Source organism: Saimiri boliviensis, chromosome 14 (assembly GCF_048565385.1).
Source record: "Saimiri boliviensis isolate mSaiBol1 chromosome 14, mSaiBol1.pri, whole genome shotgun sequence".
NCBI classification, from domain to species: Eukaryota; Metazoa; Chordata; class Mammalia; order Primates; family Cebidae; genus Saimiri; species Saimiri boliviensis.
Window position 1 is genome coordinate 5,338,786 of NC_133462.1, and position 24,927 is coordinate 5,363,712.

At 46.1% G+C, this 24,927-nt stretch overlaps 1 protein-coding gene across 4 annotated transcripts; it reads left to right on the forward strand.

Annotated features, from left to right (window-relative positions):
• Positions 1 to 252: 252 nt before the first annotated feature.
• On the forward strand, positions 253 to 23,890 carry LOC101042981 (uncharacterized). 4 transcript variants are annotated; one of them, XM_074385560.1, is made up of 5 exons: positions 329 to 419; positions 6,289 to 6,666; positions 7,159 to 7,240; positions 16,844 to 16,970; positions 20,854 to 23,890. In XM_074385560.1, the coding sequence occupies exons 3-5, from the start codon at positions 7,226 to 7,228 to the stop codon at positions 22,407 to 22,409; spliced, it is 1,698 nt and encodes a 565-aa protein (XP_074241661.1). In that variant the 5' UTR covers positions 329 to 419; positions 6,289 to 6,666; positions 7,159 to 7,225; the 3' UTR covers positions 22,410 to 23,890. The 4 variants fall into 4 exon arrangements, with proteins under 4 accessions (XP_010330277.1, XP_074241661.1, XP_010330278.1 ...); XM_010331975.3 differs by lacking the exons at positions 329 to 419; positions 6,289 to 6,666 and adding an exon at positions 253 to 308; XM_010331976.3 differs by lacking the exon at positions 329 to 419 and having other exon boundaries at positions 2,943 to 6,666.
• The last annotated feature ends 1,037 nt before the right edge of the window (positions 23,891 to 24,927 follow it).

Here is a 24,927-nt window from a genome sequence, read left to right on the forward strand (position 1 = left end):
TCACGGATCCAATCACCTCTAGTCTTGGATCCCCACCGAAATCCCAGTTCCCGAACTGCTAAGCTGCAGGAGACTCCCTAGCAGGATCATAAACCATTTTCAACTTGGTAAATGGAAAACGGTTTGGTTTCCAACATAAGCGGCCCACACAACTCTCTGCTTTTTCACCTTTAAAGGGCGCAGGCCCCGCCCCAGCCCAGGCCCCGCCCACCCAAGCACGCCCCCAGGCTGCCCGGGCTCTACGCGCACGCGCAGTTTCCTGCAGTCCCAGAAACTGAACGTGTCGTGGGAAGGTGACGGCGCCGAGCGTGAGTGTCCCTCTGTGCAGATTAAACCTGCGCTCCCTGTTTCCCATGTCCGCAGCCGGTCCTCGGGGGCGCTGCGGGCCTTAAGACCCCGCACCGCGCCATCCACCCCAGGTGAATCCAGGCCTCGCGGTGTGGGTCCCGCGTCGCTTCCCGTTGGGTTGAAGTCGCTCGGAGGCTGCTCCCTGTCCCCGGCCTTTCGCGTCTTCCTCCCGGTTAAAACCCTTTCCCACGCCGGGCGCGGTGGCTCACGCCTGTCATCTTAGCACTTTGGGAGGCTGAGGCGGGCGGATCACCTGAGGTCAGGAGTTCAAGACCAGCCTAACCAATATGGTAAAACCTAGTCTTAAAAAAAAAAAAAAAAACAACAACAACCCTCCCCCGTCCCCTCCTCCCGCTACGCACTTTTTAAAGTTCTCACCCTCTCGGTGGATTCCCGCCCTGGGCGACACCCAGCTTCGCCCCCGTGGGGCCCTGGAGGGCAGCGCGCAGCCCGGGTCCCGGGGAGGCGCGTCCTCTGCCTGGTCCTGGGATCCTGCAGACCCCACCCCTGTCCGAAGGCGCCGTCACCCCCACCTCCCTCCTCCTCAAGCCGGGGCCTGCCCTGTGACACCCGGTCTTCTGGCCTGCCCAGCTCCACCCCCTGGAAAATGCGCCCCTCCAGGATGCAGACGTCTGACTCCAAAGCCTCCTGTGAATGTGTGGGCCGAGGGGATCGGGAGACAGAGAGGGACTGTCGAGTCCAGAAGGGAAACAGGGGATCCTAAGAATCAGGGGCACGTGGTTTTCATTAGGGAGGGTTTGCTGTGGGGGGTGTCTATGGGCGGGTGCCACTCAAGAGGGAGTGGTGATCAGGGTCCCAGAGTTAGGGATTTTTCCAAGAATCAGAGGGAAACAGGACACTGACCCGCAGCCCAAAGCCTTACGCTGGGACTGCCCTTAGGAACATAAAGCTGCCACTTTCTTAACTGCCAGGACAGTGGCCTCTCCCTGTTTGTTCCAAGATAGCAGAGTTCCAGAGTCACAAGGCAGCTCGGGAGCTGAGGGGTGAGGTCCTTGAAACCCACTGTGGAACACGGACCTTTCTCCAGTGCAGAGGGGTCGCTGGGCCCTGGCAAGGGAGTTTGAGGGTTCCAGCCCTGATCATGGCGGGCAGACTCAGGACTAGAAAAAGGAAGAGCTGTGTTCATCCCCTCAGGGCGCCCCTCTGCTCAGGAATGTGCAGTAGAGTAAGGTGAGCTACTGGAGTCCCATTGAGGGAAAGGAGTTTTTCTGTCCACCCAACACACGTCTCACCCTGTGCACACCCTTCTGCTTTTCCCCATCGTCTTCTCCAACACGGGCTACAAGCGCTTCCCCAGGTGGTAGCTGAGGGACAGGAGGGGTTGTCTGTTTGTGCCTCTTCTTCATCCCCTCCCTCAAGTCCTCTGCCTTCCTTTCTGATGCTCTCTCTGTTCAGATCTCACTTCCTGCAGTCCTACTGTCAGTTTGCCCCACACAAGACGCAGGGATTTGGGTCTGTGAATAATATTCAAGCCAGTGTCATTGAAGCCAAGTGAGAAATCTCAGACCCCAGGACCTTTTCTCCATGTAGGGGTCTGGGCACAGAGAAGTCTCTCTTCTTTTTACAGAGTTTACTGTCTTTTTTTTTTTTTTCTTCCTGTTTTTGTTTTTGAGATGGAGTCTCACTCTGTTGCCCAGGCTGGAGTGCAGTGGCATGATCTCAGCTCACTGCAACCTCTGCTTCCCGGTTTCAAGCAGTTCTGTGCCTTAGCCTCCCAAGTAGCTGGAATTACAGGCGCCCGATACCACACCTGGCTAATTTTTGGTATTTTTAGTAGAGATGGGGTTTCACTATCTTGGCCAGGCTGGTCTTGAACTCTTGACCTTGTGATCCACCCACCTCGGCTTCCCAAAGTTCTGGGATTACAGGCATGAGCCAGTGTGCCCGGTGAGTTTAGGGTCTTTTATTGGCCACGTGGGTCTGCTCAGCCTCAGGCAGGACCCATAGCCAGGTGTTTCTGGCTGAACTGGCACTTGCCCTTCCACCTGGTGGGTAAGTAGAGTATTTCTATGAAAGGCACGTGGCTCTGCCTTTCAGCTGGTCCTGCTCAGCTCCCCCCTCCCTCTTGCTGAAGGGCGTCTTGAGGTCCAAGAGTACCCCTGCATACATCAGTTTCTCAAAGTCAACACTGTACCAGAGGGTGCACTAGTGTCACGCAGTATTCTGTTCATTTATTCAGCAAATGCAGGAGCTCCAGTGTATGCCAGGCTCTTTTTTTTGTCTGCATCAGGAATAGAAATGGTAAAACAAAAGAATGTGTGCGGGCCGGGTGCGGTGGCACAAGCCTATAATCCCAGCACTTTGGGAGGCCGAGGTGGGCGGATCACAAGGTCGAGAGATCGAGACCATCCTGGTCAACATGGTGAAACCCCGTCTCTACTAAAAATACAGAAAATTAGCTGGGCATGGTGGCGCGTGCCTGTAATCCCAGCTACCCAGGAGGCTGAGGCAGGAGAATTGCCTGAACCCAGGAGGTGGAGGTTGCGGTGAGCCAAGATCGCGCCATTGCACTCCAGCCTGGGTAACAAGAGCGAAACTCCATCTCAAAAAAAAAAAAAAAAAAAAGAATGTGTGCCTCTACCATATCCAGTTTATTTATTTATTTATTTATTTATTTATTTTTTTGAGACGGAGTTTTTGCTCGTTACCCAGGCTGGAGTGCAATGGTGCAGTCTCAGCTCACCACAACCTCCGCCTCCTGGGTTCAGGCAATTCTCCTGCCTCAGCCTCCTGAGTAGCTGGGATTACAGGCACGCGCCACCATGCCCAGCTAATTTTCTGTATTTTTAGTAGAGACGGGGTTTCACCATGTTGACCAGGATGGTCTCGATCTCTCGACCTCGTGATCCACCCGCCTCGGCCTCCCAAAGTGCTGGGATTACAGGCTTGAGCTACCGCGCCTGGCCCAGTTTATTTTTTAAATTATAGCTCATGCCTGTAATCCCAGCACTTTGAGAGGCCAGGACAGGACAATCACTTGAGCCCCGTTTGAGACCAGCCTAGGTAACATAGTGAGACCTTGTCTCTGTAAAAAATTTAAAAATCAGCCAGATGTGGTGGCTCATGCGTGTAGTCCCAGCTACTCGAGAAGCTGAGGTGGGAGGATTGCTGTTGCCCAGGAAGCCAAGGCTACACTGAGCCGTGATTGCATCACTGCATTCTAGCCCGGGCAACAGAGCAAGATTCTGTTTAAAAACAGACAAACAAGGGCTGGGTGAGGTGGCTCACACCTGTAATCCCAGCACTTTGGGAGGCCAAGGTGGGCGGTTCACCTGAGGTCAGGAGTTCGAGACCAGCCTGTCCAACATGAGGAAACCCAGTCTCTTAAAAAAAAAAAAAAAAAAAAGATATGGAGATAAACAGACCCTTTCAGTTACCAGTTGATGTGCGAGTCAGGTGCACTAACACAGGACTGGTGGAATTATTCCCTAAGGATATGGAAAAGTTTCTTTTTCTTTTTCTTTCTTTCTTTTTTTTTTTTTTTTTTTTTTTTTTTTGAAACAGAGTCTTGCTCTGTGGCCAGACTGGAGTGCAGTGGCACGATCTGGGATCACTGCAGCCTCTGCCTCCTGGGTTCAAGCAATTCTTCTGCCTTAGCTTCCTGAGTAACTGGGATTACAGGCACGCACAACCACACGCAGCTAATTTTTGTTTGTTTGTTTTTTCAGTCAAGAAGGGTTTCACCATATTGGCCAGGTTGGTCTTGAATTCCTGACCTTGTGATCTGTCTGCCTTGACCTCCCAAAGTGCTGGGATTACAGGCTTGAGCCACTGCCCTTGGCCACCTGGAGAAGCTTCTCTGTTTCCCCCAGACATCCGCACGTCCAACTCTGCCTGCTCTGTTTCCATTCCTGCGTGGCTGATCACAGTCAGGAGAAAACATAGGCCTGAGTTTCCTGGTGTCACTTCATTCCTGCTCCGCTCCTCTTGCATTCCCCTGTTTGGCTGTTCAGCACCTTTTCTCTGGAGCTCCTCTTTCTTCTTTTCGTTCATTTAAAGGCCTTGGTTTCTTCACTCTTGAGCCCCTGGAAGCAAAGAAAGAGATCTTTCCTGACTCACCGACCCACCTGTCTCAGGGCTTGGGATCCCTACCCAGCAGTGACTGGGAGTGGTCTGCTCCTGCCCCTGGCTGCTGCCAACCCTGCAACTGTGTACCATGTGCCAGCCCCACTCATAGCCAGGACATGCTATTGTTTGGATGTGATTTGTTTTGCTTCACCAACTCTCATGTTGAAATGTGATCTTTGGGCCAGGCGCGGTGGCTCAAGCCTGTAATCCCAGCACTTTGGGAGGCTGAGGCGGGTGGATCACGAGGTCAAGAGATCGAGACCATCCTGGTCAACATGGTGAAACCCTGTCTCTACAAAAAAAAAAAAAAATACAAAAAATCAGCTGGGCATGGTGGCGCGTGCCTGTAATCCCAGCTACTCAGGAGGCTGAGGCAGGAGAATTGCCTGAACCCAGGAGGCGGAGGTTGCGGTGAGCCGAGATCGCGCCATTGCACTCCAGCCTGGGTAACAAGAGCGAAACTCCATCTCAAAAAATAAATAAATAAAAATTTTTTAAAAATTTTTAAAAAAATGAAAAAGAAATGTGATCTCTGAGGTGGGAGGTAGGGTCTGGTGAGAATTCTGTGGGTCATGGGAGCAGATTGCTTGGGAATGGCTTGATGCTGTACTTCAGGGAATGAGTTCTAACTCTTAATTCCCCTGAGAGTTGGTTGTCAAAAAGCGTGATCTTTCTCTCTCTCTCTCTTTTTCTCACTCTCTCTCTCCTCTCTCATCATTTCATCTGCCCTGCCAGCACCCCTTCACCCTCCACCCTGAACGGAAGCTTCCTGAGGCCCTCATCAGAGGCAGATGCTGACACTATGCTTGCACAGCCTGCAGAACCACCAGCCAAATCATCCTCTTTTGTGTGTGTGTGTGTGTGTGTGTGTGTGTATGTGTGTGTGAGAGAGAGAGAGAGAGAGAGAGAGAGAGAGAGAGAGAGAGAGTGAGACAGAGTTTCGCTCTTGCTGCTCAGGCTGGAGTGCAGTGGTGTGATCTTGGCTCACTGCAACCTTTGCCTCCTGGATTCAAGCGATTTTCCTGCCTCAGCCTCCCAAGTAACTGGGATTACGCCACCACACCCAGCTAATTTTTTTGTATTTTTAGTAGATCACCTGTTCTCAGGTGATCCACCTGCCTCGACCTCCCAAAGTGCTGGGATTACAGGTGTGAGTCACTGCCCCTGGCCTTCTCAACATTCTGCTAGGATATCTCACAGGTATCTCCACTTACATGTGTCCAAATGTGACTTCCTGGCTCCCCAGATGCATTCCCCTGCAGTCCTGCATATCTTAGATGAGGGTGACCATGTATTTCCTGGGGCTTAGCTGGACTGGATATTTTATATTTCAAATATATAAGATATTACATGGTTAAGTGTGTTTATAAAGAAAATACTGGCCGGGCGCAGTGGCTCAAGCCTGTAATCCCAGCACTTTGGGAGGCCGAGGCGGGTGGATCACGAGGTCGAGAGATCGAGACCATCCTGGTCAACATGGTGAAACCCCGTCTCTACTAAAAATACAAAAAATTAGCTGGGCATGGTGGCGCGTGCCTGTAATCCCAGCTACTCAGGAGGCTGAGGCAGGAGAATTGCCTGAACCCAGGAGGCGGAGGTTGCGGTGAGCCGAGATCGCGCCATTGCACTCCAGCCTGGGTAACAAGAGCGAAACTCCGTCTCAAAAAAAAAAAAAAAAAAAAAAAGAAAATACTATATGTTTAATTAAAATGGGTGAGGAAATACATCGTTTCCAAAATTCTTTATTGTTGTGGGAAAAAAATGTTCGAAGACTTGGGCCCTGCCTGATCTGGGTCCCCGGGACCTCTCTGACCTCATCTCCTGCTTGTGTCCTCACCCCCTCTGCTCCAGCCACACAGGCCTCTTTCCTGTTCCTGGGGCCCAGGGTTCTGCTGCCTCAAGGCCGTCACGTGGGCTGTGTCTCTGCTGGAACTCACCGGCCCCTCAGCTGCAGGTGCAGACACGCCTCCTTCCCGGGTGTCTGTTCTGATATCGCCTTCTCAGTGGGGACTTCTGTGACCCACCTCCCGAGGAGCACTCCAGCCACACCCTCACCCCCACCTCTGGTCCACATTACCTGCTCTGCGTGTTTCTGTGGATTCTTTCTGCTTCTACTGTCTGGACCCTGATGATACCAAGGCCCCAAGGGGAGAAGAGAGCCAGGAGGTGGGGACTGAGCTGGGCTTGCCCCGTTTGAGTAGAGCTCGTCCCTGGCTTCATGTGAAAGTGGTGAGGCACTCTGCAGATACGCCCCTGTGTCCCCCCCCCCCCCCCCCGTCCCAGAGAGTCCCATTCAGGTAGGTTGGGACCCACCCTCAATAGTACAGTGCCCAAGGTGATTCTAATCTACATCCAGCCCTGAACACCAAGGCTCCTGTCTATTCTGAGGGCGGAGCTCAGCCTGGGATCCACAGAGAGGGAAGCTGGGCTGGGCTGGACCTGGGGTTGGATCAGGGCGGGGTCTGCTCCCGACAGCTGTGGGGTGTGTGGGGGCTTCCCCGGGAGGGGAGGGGTTCTGAAGAAAGGGGCCAGAAGACGCCTGTATTGGTCTTCCTGTTGCTTTTCCTGTCGGAGTTTCTCGTCCCTGGGTCCACCCCGCTGCAGTGGGCAGCAGAGGACCGTCTCTGCACAGGGCGAGCTCCTCCCTGTGTGTATGTGTGCTTGTCACGCGAGAGAGGTATGTTGTTTCTGAGCAATAAACAGCTTTTTGTTGTTATTCAGCACTGACTTCTAAAGACTCTTGGTACGTGAGGAAGAAACCCGGAAGAGGAGAACAAAGGAGTCAGGGATGGCTCTTCCTCAGGTAAAGGAAGACTCTGTGTGGACTGTTCTGTCTCCTTCCTTTTCATTTCATTTCATTTCATTTCTCTTCTTTTCTTTTTTTGAGACAGAGTCTCATTCTTGTTACCCAGGCTGGCGTGCAATGGTAGGATCTCGGCTCACCGCAACCTCCGCCTTTCGGGTTCAAGCAACTCTCCTGCCTCAGCCTCCCGAGTAGCTGGGACTACAGGTGCCTGCCACCACGCCTGGCTAATTTTTATATTTTTAGTAGAGACGGGGTTTCCCCATGTTGGCCAGGCTGGCCTTGAACTCCTGACCTCAGGTGATCCACCTACCTCGGCCTCCTCAAGTGCTGGGATTACAGATGTGAGCCACCACACCCGGCCCTGTCTCCTTCCTTTCAGAAAGGTAGGAGACAGTGCATTGGAGTTGGGAATCTTCTCTGAGTCTGAAGCGTCCTGCCTGACACATTTGTTCACACTCACCCATGCCTTCCCTCAGTTCCTCTCATCTCTGCTGAGAGTCCACCTCACCTTGTGACCCAGTGACATGAGCTTGGGAAGAGGCTGCACTGGGCATGGTCCTGGGAAGGGCTCTCCCCAGATGTGGGTGGAGACGGGGTGTGGGCCCCGTGGTGTCAGGGCTGCTGGGCAGCGGGGATTGTTCAGGGGCCACATCGGGATGCACCGTCAGCTCTCTGTAGACCAGGAATGGAGCAGCTGCCAGTGGAAGTCATGTATTAATGTAAACAAATACCTGGTAAATCCTGGAAAAGGCAGCCAGTAAGAAGATATTTTTTTGTGCCTGGTTTTGTCATCCAGATAAAACTAATGTATCAGTATGTCTCTGACTCTAGACTGTTAATGACTTGGAATGGAATGGGTCTCCATCTCCAAGGTTGAGATACAGACATCAGTGATAGAGGGCGTTTTATTCTATTATTGACTTTGAAACATAAAGTCAGTGTAAAAGTGTAACTGTAAGGCCAGGCACAGTGGCTCAGGCCTGTAATCCCAGCACTTTGGGAGGCCGAGACGAGTGGATCACTTGAGGTCAGGAGTTCAAGACCAGCCTGGCCAACATGGTGAAACCCTGTCTCTACTAAAAATACACAAATTACCTGGGCGTGGTGGCACACACCTGCAATTGCAGCTACTCGGGAGGCTGAGGCAGGAGAATCACTTGAACCCAGGAGGTGGAGGGTACAGTGAGCCGAGATCGCACCCCTGCACTCCAGCCTGGGTGACAGGGCAAGACTCTTGTTTCAAAAAAAAAAAAAAAAAAAAAAAGTCCTACAGTTGTACTTTTTTTTTTTTTTTTTTTTTTTTTTGAGACAAAAGTCTCTGTCTGTCACCCAGGCTGGAGTGCAGTGGTGCAATCTCAGCTCACTGCACCCTCCGCCTCCTGGATTCAAGCAATTCTTCAGCCTCAGTCTCCCGAGTGGCTGAGACTACAGGCACCCACCACTATGCTCAGCTAACTTTTGTATTTTTAGTAGAGATGGGGTTTCGCTATGTTGGCCAGGCTGGTCTCGAACTCCTGACCTTGTGATTCGCCCGCCTTAGCCTCCTGGAATGCTGGGATTTCAGGTGTGAGCTACCACGCCCAGCCAGTTTTTCTTTTTTTTTTTTTTTTTTTTTGAGATGGAGTTTCGCTCTTGTTACCCAGGCTGGAGTGCAATGGCGCGATCTCGGCTCACCGCAACCTCCGCCTCCTGGGTTCAGGCAATTCTCCTGCCTCAGCCTCCTGAGTAGCTGGGATTACAGGCACGTGCCACCATGCCCAGCTATTTTTTTTGTATTTTTAGTAGAGACGGGGTTTCACCATGTTGACCAAGATGGTCTCGATCTCTTGACCTTGTGATCCACCCGCCTCGGCCTCCCAAAGTGCTGGGATTACAGGCTTGAGCCACCGCGCCCGGCCCCAGCCAGTTTTTCAAACCATTCTCAGCACTTGCATAGCACATAGGTGGTGCTATTCCTGCAGGGTCTCTTAGGTATCAGATATTTTAGGTAAAAATGGTAACAGTTTTGCTCAGATATCAGAACAGAACTCTTTTTTCATTATGGAGGATATAGCCATATTCTTATATCTTTTGTTATTAAGTATTATGATGCTTTACTTTAAACATTATGTGATGTGTATATTTGTTTTATAGTGAAACTCTAAATAGAGATACACTTGGGTGCTAAGATATAGAGCATCTTTTTTCCTGTCAAGCCTTATACCCTCGCAGACATCTCAATGGTGAGCCACAACTGTCAGTTCTGTGAGAACAGACAGCTTGAGTGCAGTTGAAAAGTATTTAATCATTATGAGATTTTCAGGAAATGTTTTGTGGTGGTATTTTATTTACAAGCGTTCCTATTAATAGCTTGCTCCTTTTACAAGTTGATACATCATACTGTATATGTATCATAGAATGTATTGTATTTTGTTGCATGTGTCATAGAATGTGTAATGATCAAGTAATGATTTTTTTTTTTTTTTTTGAGATGGAGTTTCGCTCTCGTTACCCAGGCTGGAGTGCAATGGCGCGGTCTCGGCTCACCGCAACCTCCGCCTCCTGGGCTCAGGCAATTCTCCTGCCTCAGCCTCCTAAGTAGCTGGGATTACAGGCACGCACCACCATGCCCAGCTAACTTTTTGTATTTTTAGTAGAGACGGGGTTTCACCTTGTTGACCAGGATGGTCTCGATCTCTCGACCTCGTGATCCACCCGCCTCGGCCTCCCAAAGTGCTGGGATTACAGGCTTGAGCCACCGCGCCCGGCCTAATTTTTTGTATTTTTAGTAGAGACAGGGTTTCACCATGTTGACCCGGATGGTCTCGATCTCTTGACCTCATGATCCACCCGCCTCGGCCTCCCAAAGTGCTGGGATTACAGGCTTGAGCCACCACGCCTGGCCAAGTAATGATTTTTAAGATGGATATTACCTTGAGTATTTTTTTTATCTTTTGAGATGGAGTCTTGCTCTGTCGCCCAGACTGGAGTGCAATGGTGCCATCTCAGCTCACTGCAACTCCGCCTCCTGGGTTCAAGCAGTTCTCCTGCCTCACCGTCCCAAGTAGCTGGGACTATAGGCACGCACCACCATGCACAGCTAATTTTTGTATTTTTGGTAGAGACAGGGTTTCACCAGCTTGGCCAGGATGGTCTCGATCTCTTGACCTCATGATCCGCCCGCCTTGGCCTGCCAAAGTCCTGGGATTACAGGCGTGAGCCACTGCACACGGCTGAGTATTTATCATTTTTATGTGTTGTGAATATTTCAAGTCTTCTCTTCTAGCCATTTTGAAATATACGATACATTGTTGATAACTATAGTCACCTTACAATGCTGGCAGACATTAGAACTTATTCTGTCAATCTAACTATAGTTATACTCATTACCCAACCTCTCTTCATCCTCCCTCCCTACAGCCACACCCACACCCTTCGCAGCCTCTGATAACTACCATTCTACTGACTACCTCCATGCAATCAACTTTTTAGCTCCCACATGTGAGTGACAACATGCAAGACTTGTCTTTCTGTGCCTGACATATGTCACTTAACATAATGACCACCAGTTCCATTCCTGTTGCTACATTCTTTTTTATGGCTGAATAGTATTCCATTGTTCATATATACCACATTTTGTTATCCATTCATCTGTTGATAGATACTCAGGTTGATTCCATATCTTTGCTGTTGTGAATAGTGCTGCGGTAAACAGAGGAGTAAGGCTATCCCTTTGACGTACTGATTTCTTCTCCCTTCACAAATACCCAGTAATGGGACTGCTGGATTATGTGGTAGTTCTAGTCTTGTTTTTTGAGAAATATTCATACTGTGGCCAGGTGCGGTGGCTCACACTCGTAATCCCAGTGCTTTGGGGGGCCGAGGCAGGTGGATCATGAGGTCAGGCATTCAAGACCATCCTGGCCAACGTGGTGAAACCCCATCTCTACTAAAAATACAAAAAATTATCTGGGCATGGTGATGCGTGCCTGTAATCCCAGTTACTTGGGAGGTTGAGGCAGGAGAATCGCTTGAACCAGGGAGTCCGAGGTTGTGGTGAGCTCAGATCCAGTCCGGGCAACAGAGTGAGACTCTGTCTCCAAAAAAAAAAAAAAAAAAAGGAAAGAAATATTCATACTGTTCATAATGGCTATACTTATTTATTTATTTATTTATTATTTAGATTTTTGAGACGGAGTCTTGCTCTTTCTCTTAGACTGGAGTGCAGTGGTGCAATCTCAGCTCACTGCAACCTCCGCCTCCTGGGTTCAAGCAGTTCTCCGTGCCTCAGCCTCCTGAGTAGCTGGGATTACAGGTGCCTGCCACGATGCCCTGGTAATTTTTGTATTTTTAGTAGAGACAAGGGGCAGTGAGTTTTGCCATGTTGGCCAGGCTGGACTCGAACTCTTGACCTCAGGTGGTCTACGCACCTTGGTCTCCCAAAGTATTGGGATTACAGGCGTGAGCCACCACACCTGGCCTATAATGGCTAATTTACATTGCCATCAGTAGTGTATTAGACTTACCTATTCTCCACAATCCTCATCAGCAACTGTTAATTTTTTGTCTTTTTAAATAATAGTCAGTTTAGGGTAAGATGATACTTTGCTAATCTCGTTCTCTGATGATTACTGATGTTAAGGTTTTTTTTTTTTCCTTTAATGTATCCGTTGGCCATTTGTATGTCCTCTTTTGAGAAAGGTCAATTCTGTCCTTTGCCCATGTTTTAATGGGATTATTTCTTTATTTACTGTTGAATTGTTTGAGTTCCTTGTATGGTCTGAATATTAGTCCTTTGTCAGACGAACAGTTTACAGATATTTTCTTCTGTTCAACAGGTTGTTTCTTCATTCTGTGCAAAGCTTTTAATTTAATGTGGTGCCGTTTGTCTATCTTTATTTTTGCCATTGGAGTTTTTGAGGTCTTAGCCAAAAAACCTTTGTGTAGACCAGTGTCCTGAAGTGTTTGCCCTGTTTTCTTATACTCATTTTATAGTTTGGGGGTCTAACTTTTAAGTCATTAATGCATCTTGTATATGGTGCCATATAAGGACCCAATTTCATTGTTCTCCACATGGATATCCAATTTTCCCAGTGCCATTGATTGAAGAGGATTTCATTTCCCCAGTGTACGTTTTTGGTGCCTTTGTCAAAAATCATTTGGCTGTAGGTACATGTATTTATTTCTGGGTTCCCAATTTTGTTTCATTGGTCTGTGTAGCTGTTTTTATACCAATACCATGCTCTTTTGATTACTGTAGGCTTGTAATATATTTTGAAAGTCAGATAGAGTGATGCCTCCAGCTTTGTTCAGGATTGCTTTGACTCTTTGGGCTCTGTTTTTACAAATTTTAGGATTCTTTTTTCTGTTTTTAATAAAATGATATTGGTATTTCAATAGAGATTGCATTGAATCTGTAGATTGCTTTGGGCAGTATGGTCATTTTAGCAATATTAATTCTCACCTTGGGAGGCTGAGGTGGGCAGATCATGAGGTCAGAAATTCAAGACCAGCCTGGCCAACATGGGGAAACCCCTTCTCTACTAAAAATACAAAAATATTAGCCAAATGTGGTGGTGCATGCCTATAATCACAGCAACTCGGGAGTCTTAAGGCAGGAGATTTGAACCCGGGAGGCAGAGGTTGCAGTGAGCCAAGATGGCATCACTGCACTCTAGCATGAGCAGCAGAGAGAGATTCCATCTCAACAAAACCAACCAACAAAAAATAAATAAATGAAATATTAATTCTTTCTATTTCTGAGAGCATGGAATGTCTTTCCATTTGTTTGTGTCCTCTTGAATTTTTTTCATCAGTGTTTTGCAGGGTTCTTTTCATAGACGTCTTTTACCTCCTTGGTTAAATCCATTCCCAGGTTTTTCTTCCTTTTTTTTTTTTTTTTTTTTTTTTTTTTGATAGAGTGTTGCTCTGTTGTCTAGACTGGAGTACAGCGGTGTGATCTTGGCTCACTGCAACCTCCACCTCCCAGGTTGAAGCAATTCTCCTGCCGCAGCCTCCCAAGTAGCTGAGATTACAGGCGCCCGCCAACACGCCAGCTTTTTTGTATATTTAGTAGAGACAGGGTTCTGCCACATTGGCCAGGCTGGTCTCGAACTCCTGACCTCACATGATCCACCCACCTCTGCCTCCCAAAGTGCTGGGATTACAAGTGTGAGCCACCGTGCCCAGCCTACCATTCTTAGGTATAAATTGATTTTGCTTTCATGATTCCTGTGATTTTGCTCTCATGACTACTTTCTCACCTAGTCATTTTTGGGGTATAGAAACACTACTGATTTTTGTATATTGATTTTGTCACCTGCAACCTTACTGAATTTATCAGAACTAAGGGTTTTTTGGTGAGCCCTTGAGGGTTTTTAAATTAATATCATCTGCAAAGAAGGACAGTTTCACTTGTTCTTTTTCAATTTGATGTCCTTTATCTCTTTTTCTTGCCTGATTGCTGTGGCTAGAACTTCAAGAACTGTGTGAAATAGAACTGGTAGCCGGGCATGGTGGCTCACGCCTATAATCCCAGCACTTTGGGAGGCCCAGGCAGTTGGATCACAAGGTCAGGAGTTCAAGACTCAGCCTGGCCAAGATGGTAAAACCCCGTCTCTACTAAAAGTATAGAAATTAGCTGGGCATGGTGGCAGGCACCTGTAATCCCAGCTAACACAGGCAGAGAATTGCTTGAACCCGGGAGGCGGAGGTTACAGTGAGCAGAGATCATGCTACTGCATTCCAGCCTAGGCGACAGAGAAACACTCTGTCCAAAATAAATAAATAAATAAATAAATAAAAGAAGTGGTAAAAGTGGGCATCTATGAGTTATTCCAGTTCTTAGAGGAAAAGCATTCAGCTTTTCTTCATTCAGTGTGATTTTAGCTGTGGGTTTGCCATCTTGGCATTTCTTGTGTTGACATATGCTCCTTTTATACCTAGTTTGTTGAGGGTTTTTTTTTTTTTCTTTTTTTTTTTTTTGAGACAGAGTTTCGCTCTTGTTACCCAGGCTGGAGTGCAATGGTGTGATCTCGGCTCACCACAACCTCCGCCTCCTGGGTTCAGGCAATTCTCCTGCCTCAGCCTCCTGAGTAGCTGGGATTACAGGCACGCACCACCATGCCCAGCTAATTTTTTGTATTTTAGTAGAGACGGGGTTTCACCATGTTGACCAGGATGGTCTCGATCTCTTGACCTCGTGATCCACCCGCCTCGACCTCCCAAAGTGCTGGGATTACAGGCTTGAGCCACCGCGCCCGGCTTGTTGAGGGTTTTTTAAGGGATGTTAGATTTTATCAAATTCTTTTTCTGTGTCTGTTGAGATGATCATATTGTTTTTCCCCTTCACTCAGTTAATGTATCAAATATATTGATTTCTGTATGTCGATCCATCCTTGCTTCCCTGGGATACATCCCACTTGATCATGGTGTATTTTCTTTCTCATGTGATTTTGTATTCAATTGCTGGTATTTTGCTGTTGATTTTTACACCTATGTTCATGAGGGATTTTGACCTATAGTTTTGTTGTTGTTGTTGTCTGGTTTTTGATATCAGGGGAATGCTGGCTTCATAGAATGAATTAAGGAGAATTCCCTCAGTTTCAGTTTTATAAAATAGCTTGAGCAGAATTGTTCTTAGATCTTCTTTGAAAGTTTGGTAGAATTCGGCAGTGAAGCCTTCTGGTCCCAGACTTTTCTTTGTTCGGTGACTTTTTATTCCTGATTAAATTTCATTATTGGGCTGTTAAGGTTTTCTGAATCTTCCTGATTCAGTCTTGGTGTTTCGTGTCAGGCATTTTATCCATTTCCTCTAGGTTTTCTAGTTCATTGGTATGTAGTTGTTTATAATAATCTCTATGATCTTTTGTATTTCTGTTACCAGTTGTAATGTATCCTTTTTATTTTTGATTTCGCTTATTTGGTCTTCTCTCTTCTTGATTCCTCTAGCTAGTAGTTTACAGATTATGTTATCTTTTTTTTTTAAAAAAAAAATAACATTTCATTTTGTTGATCCTTTGTATTTTTTGTAGTCTTTATTTTGTTTAGTTATTTTTTTCTTCTACTAATTTTGGGTTTGATTTGTTCTTGCTTTCTTAGTTCCTTGAGGTATATTGTTAGACTATTTTAATTTTTTTTTTTTTACCCTTTGTCTTCCAGGCTGGAGTGCAGTGACATGGTCTTGGCTCACTGCAACCTCTGCCTCCCGGGTTCAAGTGATTCTCCCACCTCAGCCTCCTGAGTAGCTGGGATTACAGGTGTGTGCTGCCACACCCGCCTAATTTTTGTTTTTAGTACAGACGGGGGTTTCAACATCTTGGCCAGGCTGGTCTCAAACTCCTGACCTCAGGTGATCCACCTGCCTCAGCCTCCCAAAGTGCTGGGCTTACAGGCGTGACCCACTGCACCTGGCCTATTTGAAATATTTCTATTGTTTTCAAGTAGGTGTTTATTGCCATAAACTTCCCTCTTAGCATTGCTTTTCTCTATACCATAGGTGTTGACATGTTGTGTTTCCATTTTAACTTGTTTCAAGATTTTTTTAAATTTATCTCTTGATTTCTTCCTAGACTGGTCGTTTAGGAGCATGCTATCAAATTTCCATGTATTTGTACAGTTTTCAAAGTTTCTTATGGTATTGATTTCTAATTTCATTCTATTATTGTTCTAAGAAGGTACTTATTGGCCGGGCGCGGTGGCTCAAGCCTGTAATCCCAGCACTTTGGGAGGCCGAGGCGGGTGGATCACAAGGTCAAGAGATCGAGACCATCCTGGTCAACATGGTGAAACCCTGTCTCTACTAAAGATACAAAAAATTGGCTGGGCATGGTGGCACATGCCTGTAATCCCAGCTACTCAGGAGGCTGAGGCAGGAGAATTGCCTGAACCCAGGAGGCGGAGGTTGCGGTGAGCCAAGATCGCGCCATTGCACTCCAGCCTGGGTAACAAGAGCGAAACTCCATCTCAAAAAAAAAAAAAAAAAAAAAAAAAGAAGGTACTTATTAAGATTTTGCTATTTTAAAACAATGTGTTGAGACTTGTTTTGTGTTCTAATATATAGTCTGTCTTGGTGAATGTTCTATGTGCTGATGTAAACAATGTGTATTCTGGCTGGGCGCGGTGGCTCAAGCCTGTAATCCTAGCACTTTGGGAGGCCGAGGCGGGTGGATCACGAGGTCAAGAGATCGAGACCATCCTGGTCAACATGGTGAAACCCCGTCTCTACTAAAAATACAAAAAATTAGCTGGGCATGGTGGCGCGTGCCTGTAATCCCAGCTACTCAGGAGGCTGAGGCAGGAGAATTGCCTGAACCCAGGAGGCGGAGGTTGCGGTGAGCCGAGATCGCGCCATTGCACTCCAGCCTGGGTAACAAGAGTGAAACTCCGTCTCAAAAAAAAAAGAAAAGAAAAGAAAAGAGAAAAAGAAAAAGAAAGAAAAGAAAAGGAAAAAAAAGAAACACACCATTAGGGAGAAATATGTGCTCAAAAATACCTTAGTATGGATTTATCAGAACACACACTTCAATTAGATCTATACTTACAGTTCTCTTTAATTCTTATTTTGTGTGAAGATGGTAACTCTCTGCATAACCCCTTGGTGAAATGTGTTTATTATTTTAGGGACACTTGACATTCAGGGACGTGGCCATCGAATTCTCTCAAGAGGAGTGGAAATGCCTGAACTCTGCACAGAGGACTTTATACAGGGACGTGATGTTGGAGAACTACAGGAACCTGGTCTCTCTGGGTGAGGATAATGTCCCTTCAGCCGTCAAAATCTGCCCTTGTATCTTTCCGTTTTCCTTGTGTGCTCCTTGGGAGGCCCTGCATTGCTTGACTGAGTTTAAAGCCTTGTTGACTCTGAACTGAAGAGCTCCATAATGTGGGTTCCGGAGTCTAACCATCCGCTCTCCTTAGATGTTCTGACTCCTTCATGATACAACGGTGGTGGTTCCGGAGAGGAAGTATCCATGAAAGCTTATGGTAGACTTTTGCAATATTCACTTCTTGTTTTCACCCAGCTGTGCTTTGATTCAGTAGTTCTTGGAAGATGGCTAGGTATCTGCATGTGACAGTCTTCCCGAAGCATTCAGAGTAGGCATTCAGTGAAAGAATTTGTGAAATATTTTCCTAGATCCACCTGTGATATCCTCTCTTCTTATCCAAGCAAAGGGCTGAGAGTCTTTTTTTTTAGAGTTGGAGTCTTGCTCTGTTGCCAGGCTGGAGTGCAATGGTGTGATCCTGGCTCACTGCAATTTCTGCCTCCTGGGGTTCAAGTGATCCTCCTGCCCCAGCCTCCCGAGCAGCTGGGACTACAGCCAAATTTTTTGTATTTTTAGTAGAGTCGGAGTTTCACCATGTTGGCCAGGATGGTCTTGATCGCTTGACCTCATGATCCACCCACCTCGGCCTCCCAAAGTGTTGAGATTACAGGTGTGAGCCACAGTGCCCAGCCAAGGGTTGAGATTCTTGAAAAGCCATAGCACATCATGTTCCATTCATTTTATAAGCAGGAAACTCTCTTCCTGGCCAGAGTATTATCTCATGTTGGAGCATAGGAAAGAGCACTGGTCTGAAGAAAGCCAATGCAAATAGCAAGAAAACCAAAAGGGTGGGAATGGATCAAAGGTGTGAAAAATAGGTAAGACCTCAGTTGGGGAGAGAGGAAGCCACGCCATTAAATACTGTTTGGAAGCTCTCAGCAAGTGGGAAAGTTCTTTTTTTAAATTTATTTTTATTTTTGAGACGGAGTTTTGCTCTTGTTACCCAGGCTGGAGTGCAATGGCGCGATCTTGGCTCACCGCCACCTCCGCCTCCTGGGTTCAGGCAATTCTCCTGCCTCAGCCTCCCGAGTAGCTGGGATTACAGGCAGGCGCCACCACGCCCAGCTAATTTTTTGTATTTTTAGTAGAGATGGGATTTCACCATGTTGACCAGGATGGTCTCGATCTCTTGACCTCGTGATCCACGCGCCTCGGCCTCCCAAAGTGCTGGGATTACAGGCTTGAGCCACCGCGCCCGGCCACAAGTTGAGAAAGTTCTATGGGAAAACAAATGTTCATGTCCTGTGAGCTCTTACAGGAAGTTTTAAACTCCACCCCCTCACCCCCTCACCTTATCCCTCTGCTCTTGAGATGTCTAATGGTTAATCCTTTTGCCCTCCAGTGGGGCTGCAGCTCAAACAGAGACGAGTGGAAGTGCTCATCGTGATGGACAACAGTGCCATCTGGCTTCTGTGAACTCTCTGCCTCCTTCACTCCGAGGGGTCCAGGAAGAGCCACATCACAGGGTCTGCTTCTCCCTTGGTCTCTCCTGTTCTTGCTGCCGTCTGACGCTCAGTTCACTTTCCATATAGATCAGAGCTGAGGCCTCCACAGACCTGATGCCTAGAGCCATCCATGCTCCACCCCATTTCCCGTGCTGGGAAGACCTGCTCAGGAGATGGGAAACAGGTGTTCCTCCTTTGCATCTGGGGCCCCGGGAGATGCTAGGAGCTATGTCAAGCCCCTCTGCCTGTTGAGGTCCCTCAGCCATTCTGTTCTGCTTTTGTCACAGTTCGTGGGTGTATGGACCAGGGGAGGGGGTTGGATCTTCTGAGACTGTCACTCAGCAGAACTGTAAGTGTAGTTCACAGGTCTTCACGGTGTTCCCCTGTCCTACACAGGGAGTGTATCTTAGTCTTTCTGGCTCTTAGCTTAGGATCCATCTGTAGGCAGAGCAGACAATCCCATCTCAAGATCTTTCAGAATCTGGCCTCATATGTTGTATTTTTTTCTCTCTTCCATTGGTCACACTACTATATGCTTGTAGAAAAACCTTGGCTCTTCCTGATTTTTTTTTTCTCTTAAGTTTGCATGATTTTTCCTCGGAAAACTGACTTTTGGCCAGGTGTGGTGGCTCACACCTGTAATCCCAGCACTCTGGGAGGCTGAGGTGGGCTGATCACCTGGGTCAACATGGTAAAATGCCATCTCTACTAAAATATAAAAAATTAATCAGGCATTGTGGTGTGTGCCTGTGTAATCCCCAGCTATGTGGGAGGCTGAAGTAAGAGAATTGCTTGAACCCAGAAGGCAGAGGTTGTAGTGAGCCAAGATCACACCATTGCACTCCAGCCCGAGCAACAAGATCGAAACTCCATCTCAAAAGAAACCAACCAACCAAACAAACAAAAAACTCATATATTCCGGTTCACAGGTTGTGTGCTGGTTCTGAAATAGTCACTTTGTACAAGTGTAGTTACTAGTTTTTTTGTTTGCTGGTTTTATCACAGGTTGCTACAGTGTTTTATTAATTGTTATGATTTACAGACGATGGACTTTTAGTACATTTCATGCAATGTAACTGACATGCATCACTCATTAATGTCAAAAATGCCTGGTCTGGATGGGTACAGATAGTTTCATAACAGGTATTCAGAAAAATTAACTATTTTTAACAGTATTTTATTTTTTTCTCACTTTTGCAGTGCTATTACTGTTTTGCAATTCAGAATTATCATTTATGTACATTATTCATTGCCTAAGTTTGTTGTGGCTTATTTACTATTTTTTTTTTTTTTTGAGATGGAGTTTCACTCTTGTTACCCAGGCTGGAGTGAAATGGCGTGATCTCGGCTCTCTGCAACCTCTGCCTCCTGGGTTCAGGCAATTCTCCTGCCTCAGCCTCCTGAGTAGCTGGGATTACAGGCACGCGCCACCATGCCCAGCTAATTTTTTTTTTTTTTTTTTTTTTTTTTTTTTTTTTTAGTAGAGACGGGGTTTCACTATGTTGACCAGGAGGTCTCGATCTCTTGACCTCGTGATCCACCCGCCTCGGCCTCCCAAAGTGCTGGGATTACAGGCTTGAGCCACCGTGCCTGGCCTTATTTACTATTATGATATATTGTGTAGTACATTTGTATGGGCACAGTAAATGTGCTGTAGCTAGGTACAATGTAATATTTATTTCTTTTCGATAATGAGGCAGCCATGTGTTTTCTGCCAATTGGTGTGTACTTTGTGGTCAAGGTAAAAAAACAAAAACAAAGAAAAAAAAACACTCATTTCGAGAGAAACTTAGGTTTGGACAATGTGTTTTGGTCATAGGGTATTTGAAACTGTCCTTCTCTAGAATTGATTTGAATTACATGAAATCCCTCTTCTTTTACTAAAGAATGTGATTCCTTTGTGTTCCTAAAAATTAAAGATCATGATTGGGAAGTTTTATAACTCTGTTGTAGATAAATGTTTCTGTGTAATACTGTTATTCAGTATGAAATATTTATGTATGCCAGGTACGGTGGCTCATGCCTGTAATCCCAGCACTTTGGGAGGCTGAGGCAGGCAGATCACGAGGTCGAGATATCGAGACCATCCTGCCCAACACAGTGAAACCCCGTCTCTACTAAAAATACAAAAATTAACTGGGTGTGGTGGCGCGTGCCTGTAATCCCAGCTACTCAGGAGGCTGAGGTGGGAGAATCACTTGAACCTGGGAGGCTGTTGCAGTCAGTGGAAGTTGCACCACAGCACTCCCGCCTGGTGCCAGAGCAAGACTCTGTCTCAAAAAAGAGAAAAAAGAAAAAAAAAGGAAATATTTATGTACTGTTTCTAATTAATTGGAAACCTATGGTTTTTAATTTCTTATAGATCTGTCTCATAACGGTGTGATCAAGGAATTAGCACCAAAACAGAAAAGTAACATGGGGGAAGTATTCCACACAGTGGCATTGGAACAGCATGAAACACCTGACATGCAAGAGTTTTGCTTCAGGGAAATCAGGAAAAAAATACACGACTTCAACTGTCAGTGGAGATACGATGAAAGAAATTACAACAAAGTGACTATAACCCAAAAAGAAAATCTTACTTGTAGAAGAGACTACCATGATAGAGAAAGTATAGAAAACAAGTCTATTAAAAATCAGCTTGGATTAAGCTTTCTATCCCACCCCCCTGAACTGCAGCAATTTCAAGCTGCAGGGAAAATTTATGAATGTGACCATGTTGAGAAGTCTGTCAACCATGGTTCCACAGTGCCACCACTCCAAATAATTTCTTCTGCCATCAAAACCCATATTTCTAATAAATGTGGGACTGATTTCATCTGTTCTTCATTACTCTCACAAGAACAGAAATCGTGCATTAGAGAAAAACCTTACAGATATGAGCATGACAAAGCCTTTAATCATGACTCACATGTGACTGTGCATCAGGTAAGTCATTCTGGAGAGAAACAATACAAATGTGATCTATGTGGCAAGGTCTTTAGTCAAAAATCAAACCTTGCACGTCATCGGAGAGTTCATACTGGGGAGAAACCTTACAAATGTAATGAATGTGATAAAGGTTTCAGTCGCAACTCATGCCTTGCGCTACATCGGAGAGTTCATACTGGAGAGAAACCTTACAAATGTTGTGAATGTGACAAGGTCTTCAGTCGCAATTCGTGCCTTGCACTGCATCGGAAAATTCATATTGGAGAGAAACCTTACAAGTGCAATGAGTGTGGCAAAGCCTTTAGTGTGAGGTCAACACTGACCAACCATCAGGTAACTCACAGTGGAGAGAAACCTTACAAATGCAATGAGTGTGGCAAGGTCTTCAGTCAGACTTCAAGCCTTGCAACTCATCAGAGAATTCACACTGGGGAGAAACCATACAAGTGTAATGAATGTGGTAAAGTCTTCAGTCAAACCTCAAGCCTTGCAAGGCACTGGAGAATTCACACTGGAGAGAAACCTTACAAATGCAATGAATGTGGTAAGGTTTTCAGTTACAATTCACACCTTGCCAGTCATCGGAGAGTTCATACTGGAGAGAAACCTTACAAGTGTACTGAGTGTGGCAAAGCCTTCAGTGTGCATTCGAACTTAACTACCCATCAGGTCATCCATACTGGAGAGAAGCCTTACAAATGTAATGAGTGTGGCAAAGCCTTCAGTGTACATTCAAGCCTAACCACCCATCAGGTCATCCATACTGGAGAAAAACCTTACGAATGTAATGAGTGTGGCAAATCCTTCAGTGTCCGCCCAAATCTCACTAGACATCAGATAGTCCATACTGGAAAGAAACCTTACAAATGTGATGATTGTGGGAAGTCTTTTAGTGTGCGCCCAAACCTCATGAGACATCAGATTATCCATACTAAGGAGAAACCTTATAAAAAAATTAATATGGCAAGGTCTTCAGTCAAAGTTTAAATCTTGTGAGTCATCAAAGAATTTATGTCAGAGAGAAACCTTACGACTATAATACATCTGGCGAGGTTTTCAGTGACAGTTCAATCCTGCACAGCCACAGAGAATTTCATTCCTGACAGAAGCCTTACAAGTACAACAAACCCTTCATCATGAGTTCAAGCATTCCTTGACATCAGAGTCCATCTAAAGAGAAATCATATGAGCGTCATGTATGTGGCAGAGGCTTAAGTCTCACAACTTACTAGACATCAAAATATACATCTTTGTATGTTTTGCGCATGTTGAAGTGATTACCCAGGGATGAACAAACACTAAAACATCCAAGGATTTGTGTTACCCAGGGATGAACAAACACTAAAACATCCAAGGATTTGTGTGGGGAATCATTCAGTCTAGTTGCGCATGCTCAACTTTTCATATTACACATTGTAGAAAAATTGCAAGTCCAAATATGTTAAAACCTACAGCATGATGTATAGTAAAGGTTGCAGGATGTTTGGAAGTCACTGGTTATCTTCAGATTTTAAAATATTTAGTTATTTTAGGTGTCTTGCAGGCGACTGCTCTATACTTTAGAATTTATGACTTTCAACCTAAACCTTGAAATCTGTTGATAACGCCTCCTTACCCACCTTTCATGGTGATGTCTGGGAAAGAATCAGCAAGATGGAAGGGCTCATTGCATGAGATGAGGATGATTTCTATTCAAATTCTTTGAAGAATCAGGATTCTGCTTTTGCAAATTGAATTACCAAGCATAGGGGCAGACAGAGAATAAAGCAAAATGATGATGTTGATCATCATCCTTACTGCGTTCAGGGTGCTCCGACAGAGGGCACTTTGGGTTACAGGAAGGAGATGCCCCACAAACAGACCTTGAAATAGAGCAGCCCAAGACCTTAGACACGGGGATTTGTGGGAGGAGAGTAATGGACTACTAGTGACTGATTCCATGGTGGAAATAATTCAGGGGAAAATGGGGACCACCTTCTACAGGGAATGGCCATCGCTGTTGTATAGGGAAGACTGAAACCACGAACCTCAAAGATTCGTGGAAACCGCAACCTCAAAGATGAACCACAATAGCATGTTATTGATTAGGGATTCACAGGTACTGCTGGCATGACATTTTGCTACTGTTTTATTCACAATGCATCAGAGATCTCGTGCTAATTAGTAAAATTCCATTTGTCATAACTATGAATGCACCATGTGCTTTGTACCAACAGAGTTTTACCGCACTTCAGTAGGTTACTTTGTAACAGACAATCACCACACATCATTAGGCTCTTAAGGCTGAAAGAGACAACAATTTTTTTGTTGTTGTTTTTGGAATTTAAATAGAGTGTTGGGAACATACACTTAGGGAGTGCACTTGAGTAGTTCTCCCCACACCCTGCCTCAGGATACTTATGTGAATGTAATGCAAATCTCAAGAAAGTTTTACACCCTTAGCTGTATCTTTTTTTTTTTTTTTTTTTTTAAAGAGATGGAGTCTCGTTCTGTTGCCGAGGCTGGAGTGCAGTGGCACGGTAGCTCACAGCAACGTCTGCCCCCCTGGTTCAAGCGATTCTCCTGCCTCAGCCTCCTGAGTGGCTAGGATTACAGGCACCCTGCCACCATGGCCAGCTAATTTTGTATTTTTAGCAGAGACAAGGTTTCACCATGTTGGCCAAGCTCGTCTCAAACCCCTCACCTCAGGTCATCTGCCTGCCTCGGTCTCTCAAAGAGCTGGGGTTATAGGCATAAGCCACCACACCCAGCCAGCTCTATCACTCTTGGTGACTATTGCTCTGCATGATTATTATTTTTTCTTCTTCTTCTTTTTTTTTTTTTTTTTTTTTTTTTTGAGACAGTTTCATTCTTGTTGCTCAGGCTGGAGTGCAGTGTCTCAATCTTGGCTCACTGCAACCTCTGCCTCCCGGATTCAAGTGATTCCCCTGCCTCAGCCTCCCGAGTAGCTGGTATTATAGATGCGAGCCACCACACCCAGCTAATTTTTTGTATTTCAGTAGAGACAGGGTTTCACCATGTTGGCCAGGATGGTCTCGATCTCCTGACCTCAGATCCTCCCCGCTTCGGCATCCCAAAGTGCTGGGATTACAGGCGTAAGCCACTGCACCCAGCCTTATTTGTTTATTATTATTGAGACAGTCTCACTCTGTCACCCAAGCTGGAGTGCAGTGATGTAATCTCAGCTCACTGTAGCTTCTGTCTCCCTGGTTCAAGCAATTCTGCCTTAGCCTCCCGAGTAGCTGGGATTACAGTTGTGCACCACCATGCCCTGCTAATTTTTGTATTTTGATTAGAGACAGGGTTTCACCATGTTGGCTAGCCTGATCTGGAACTCCTGACCTCATGTAAGCCGCCCACCTTGGCCTCCCAAAGTGCTGGGATTGCAGGCATGAACCACCATGCCTGTCCACTGAAACATTCCTGCTCAGTGTCATTTGGAAGGACTTTTTCTTAACAACAGCCCCTCCCAAGAGTAGGCTTTTTTCTTTTTTTTTAAGATAAA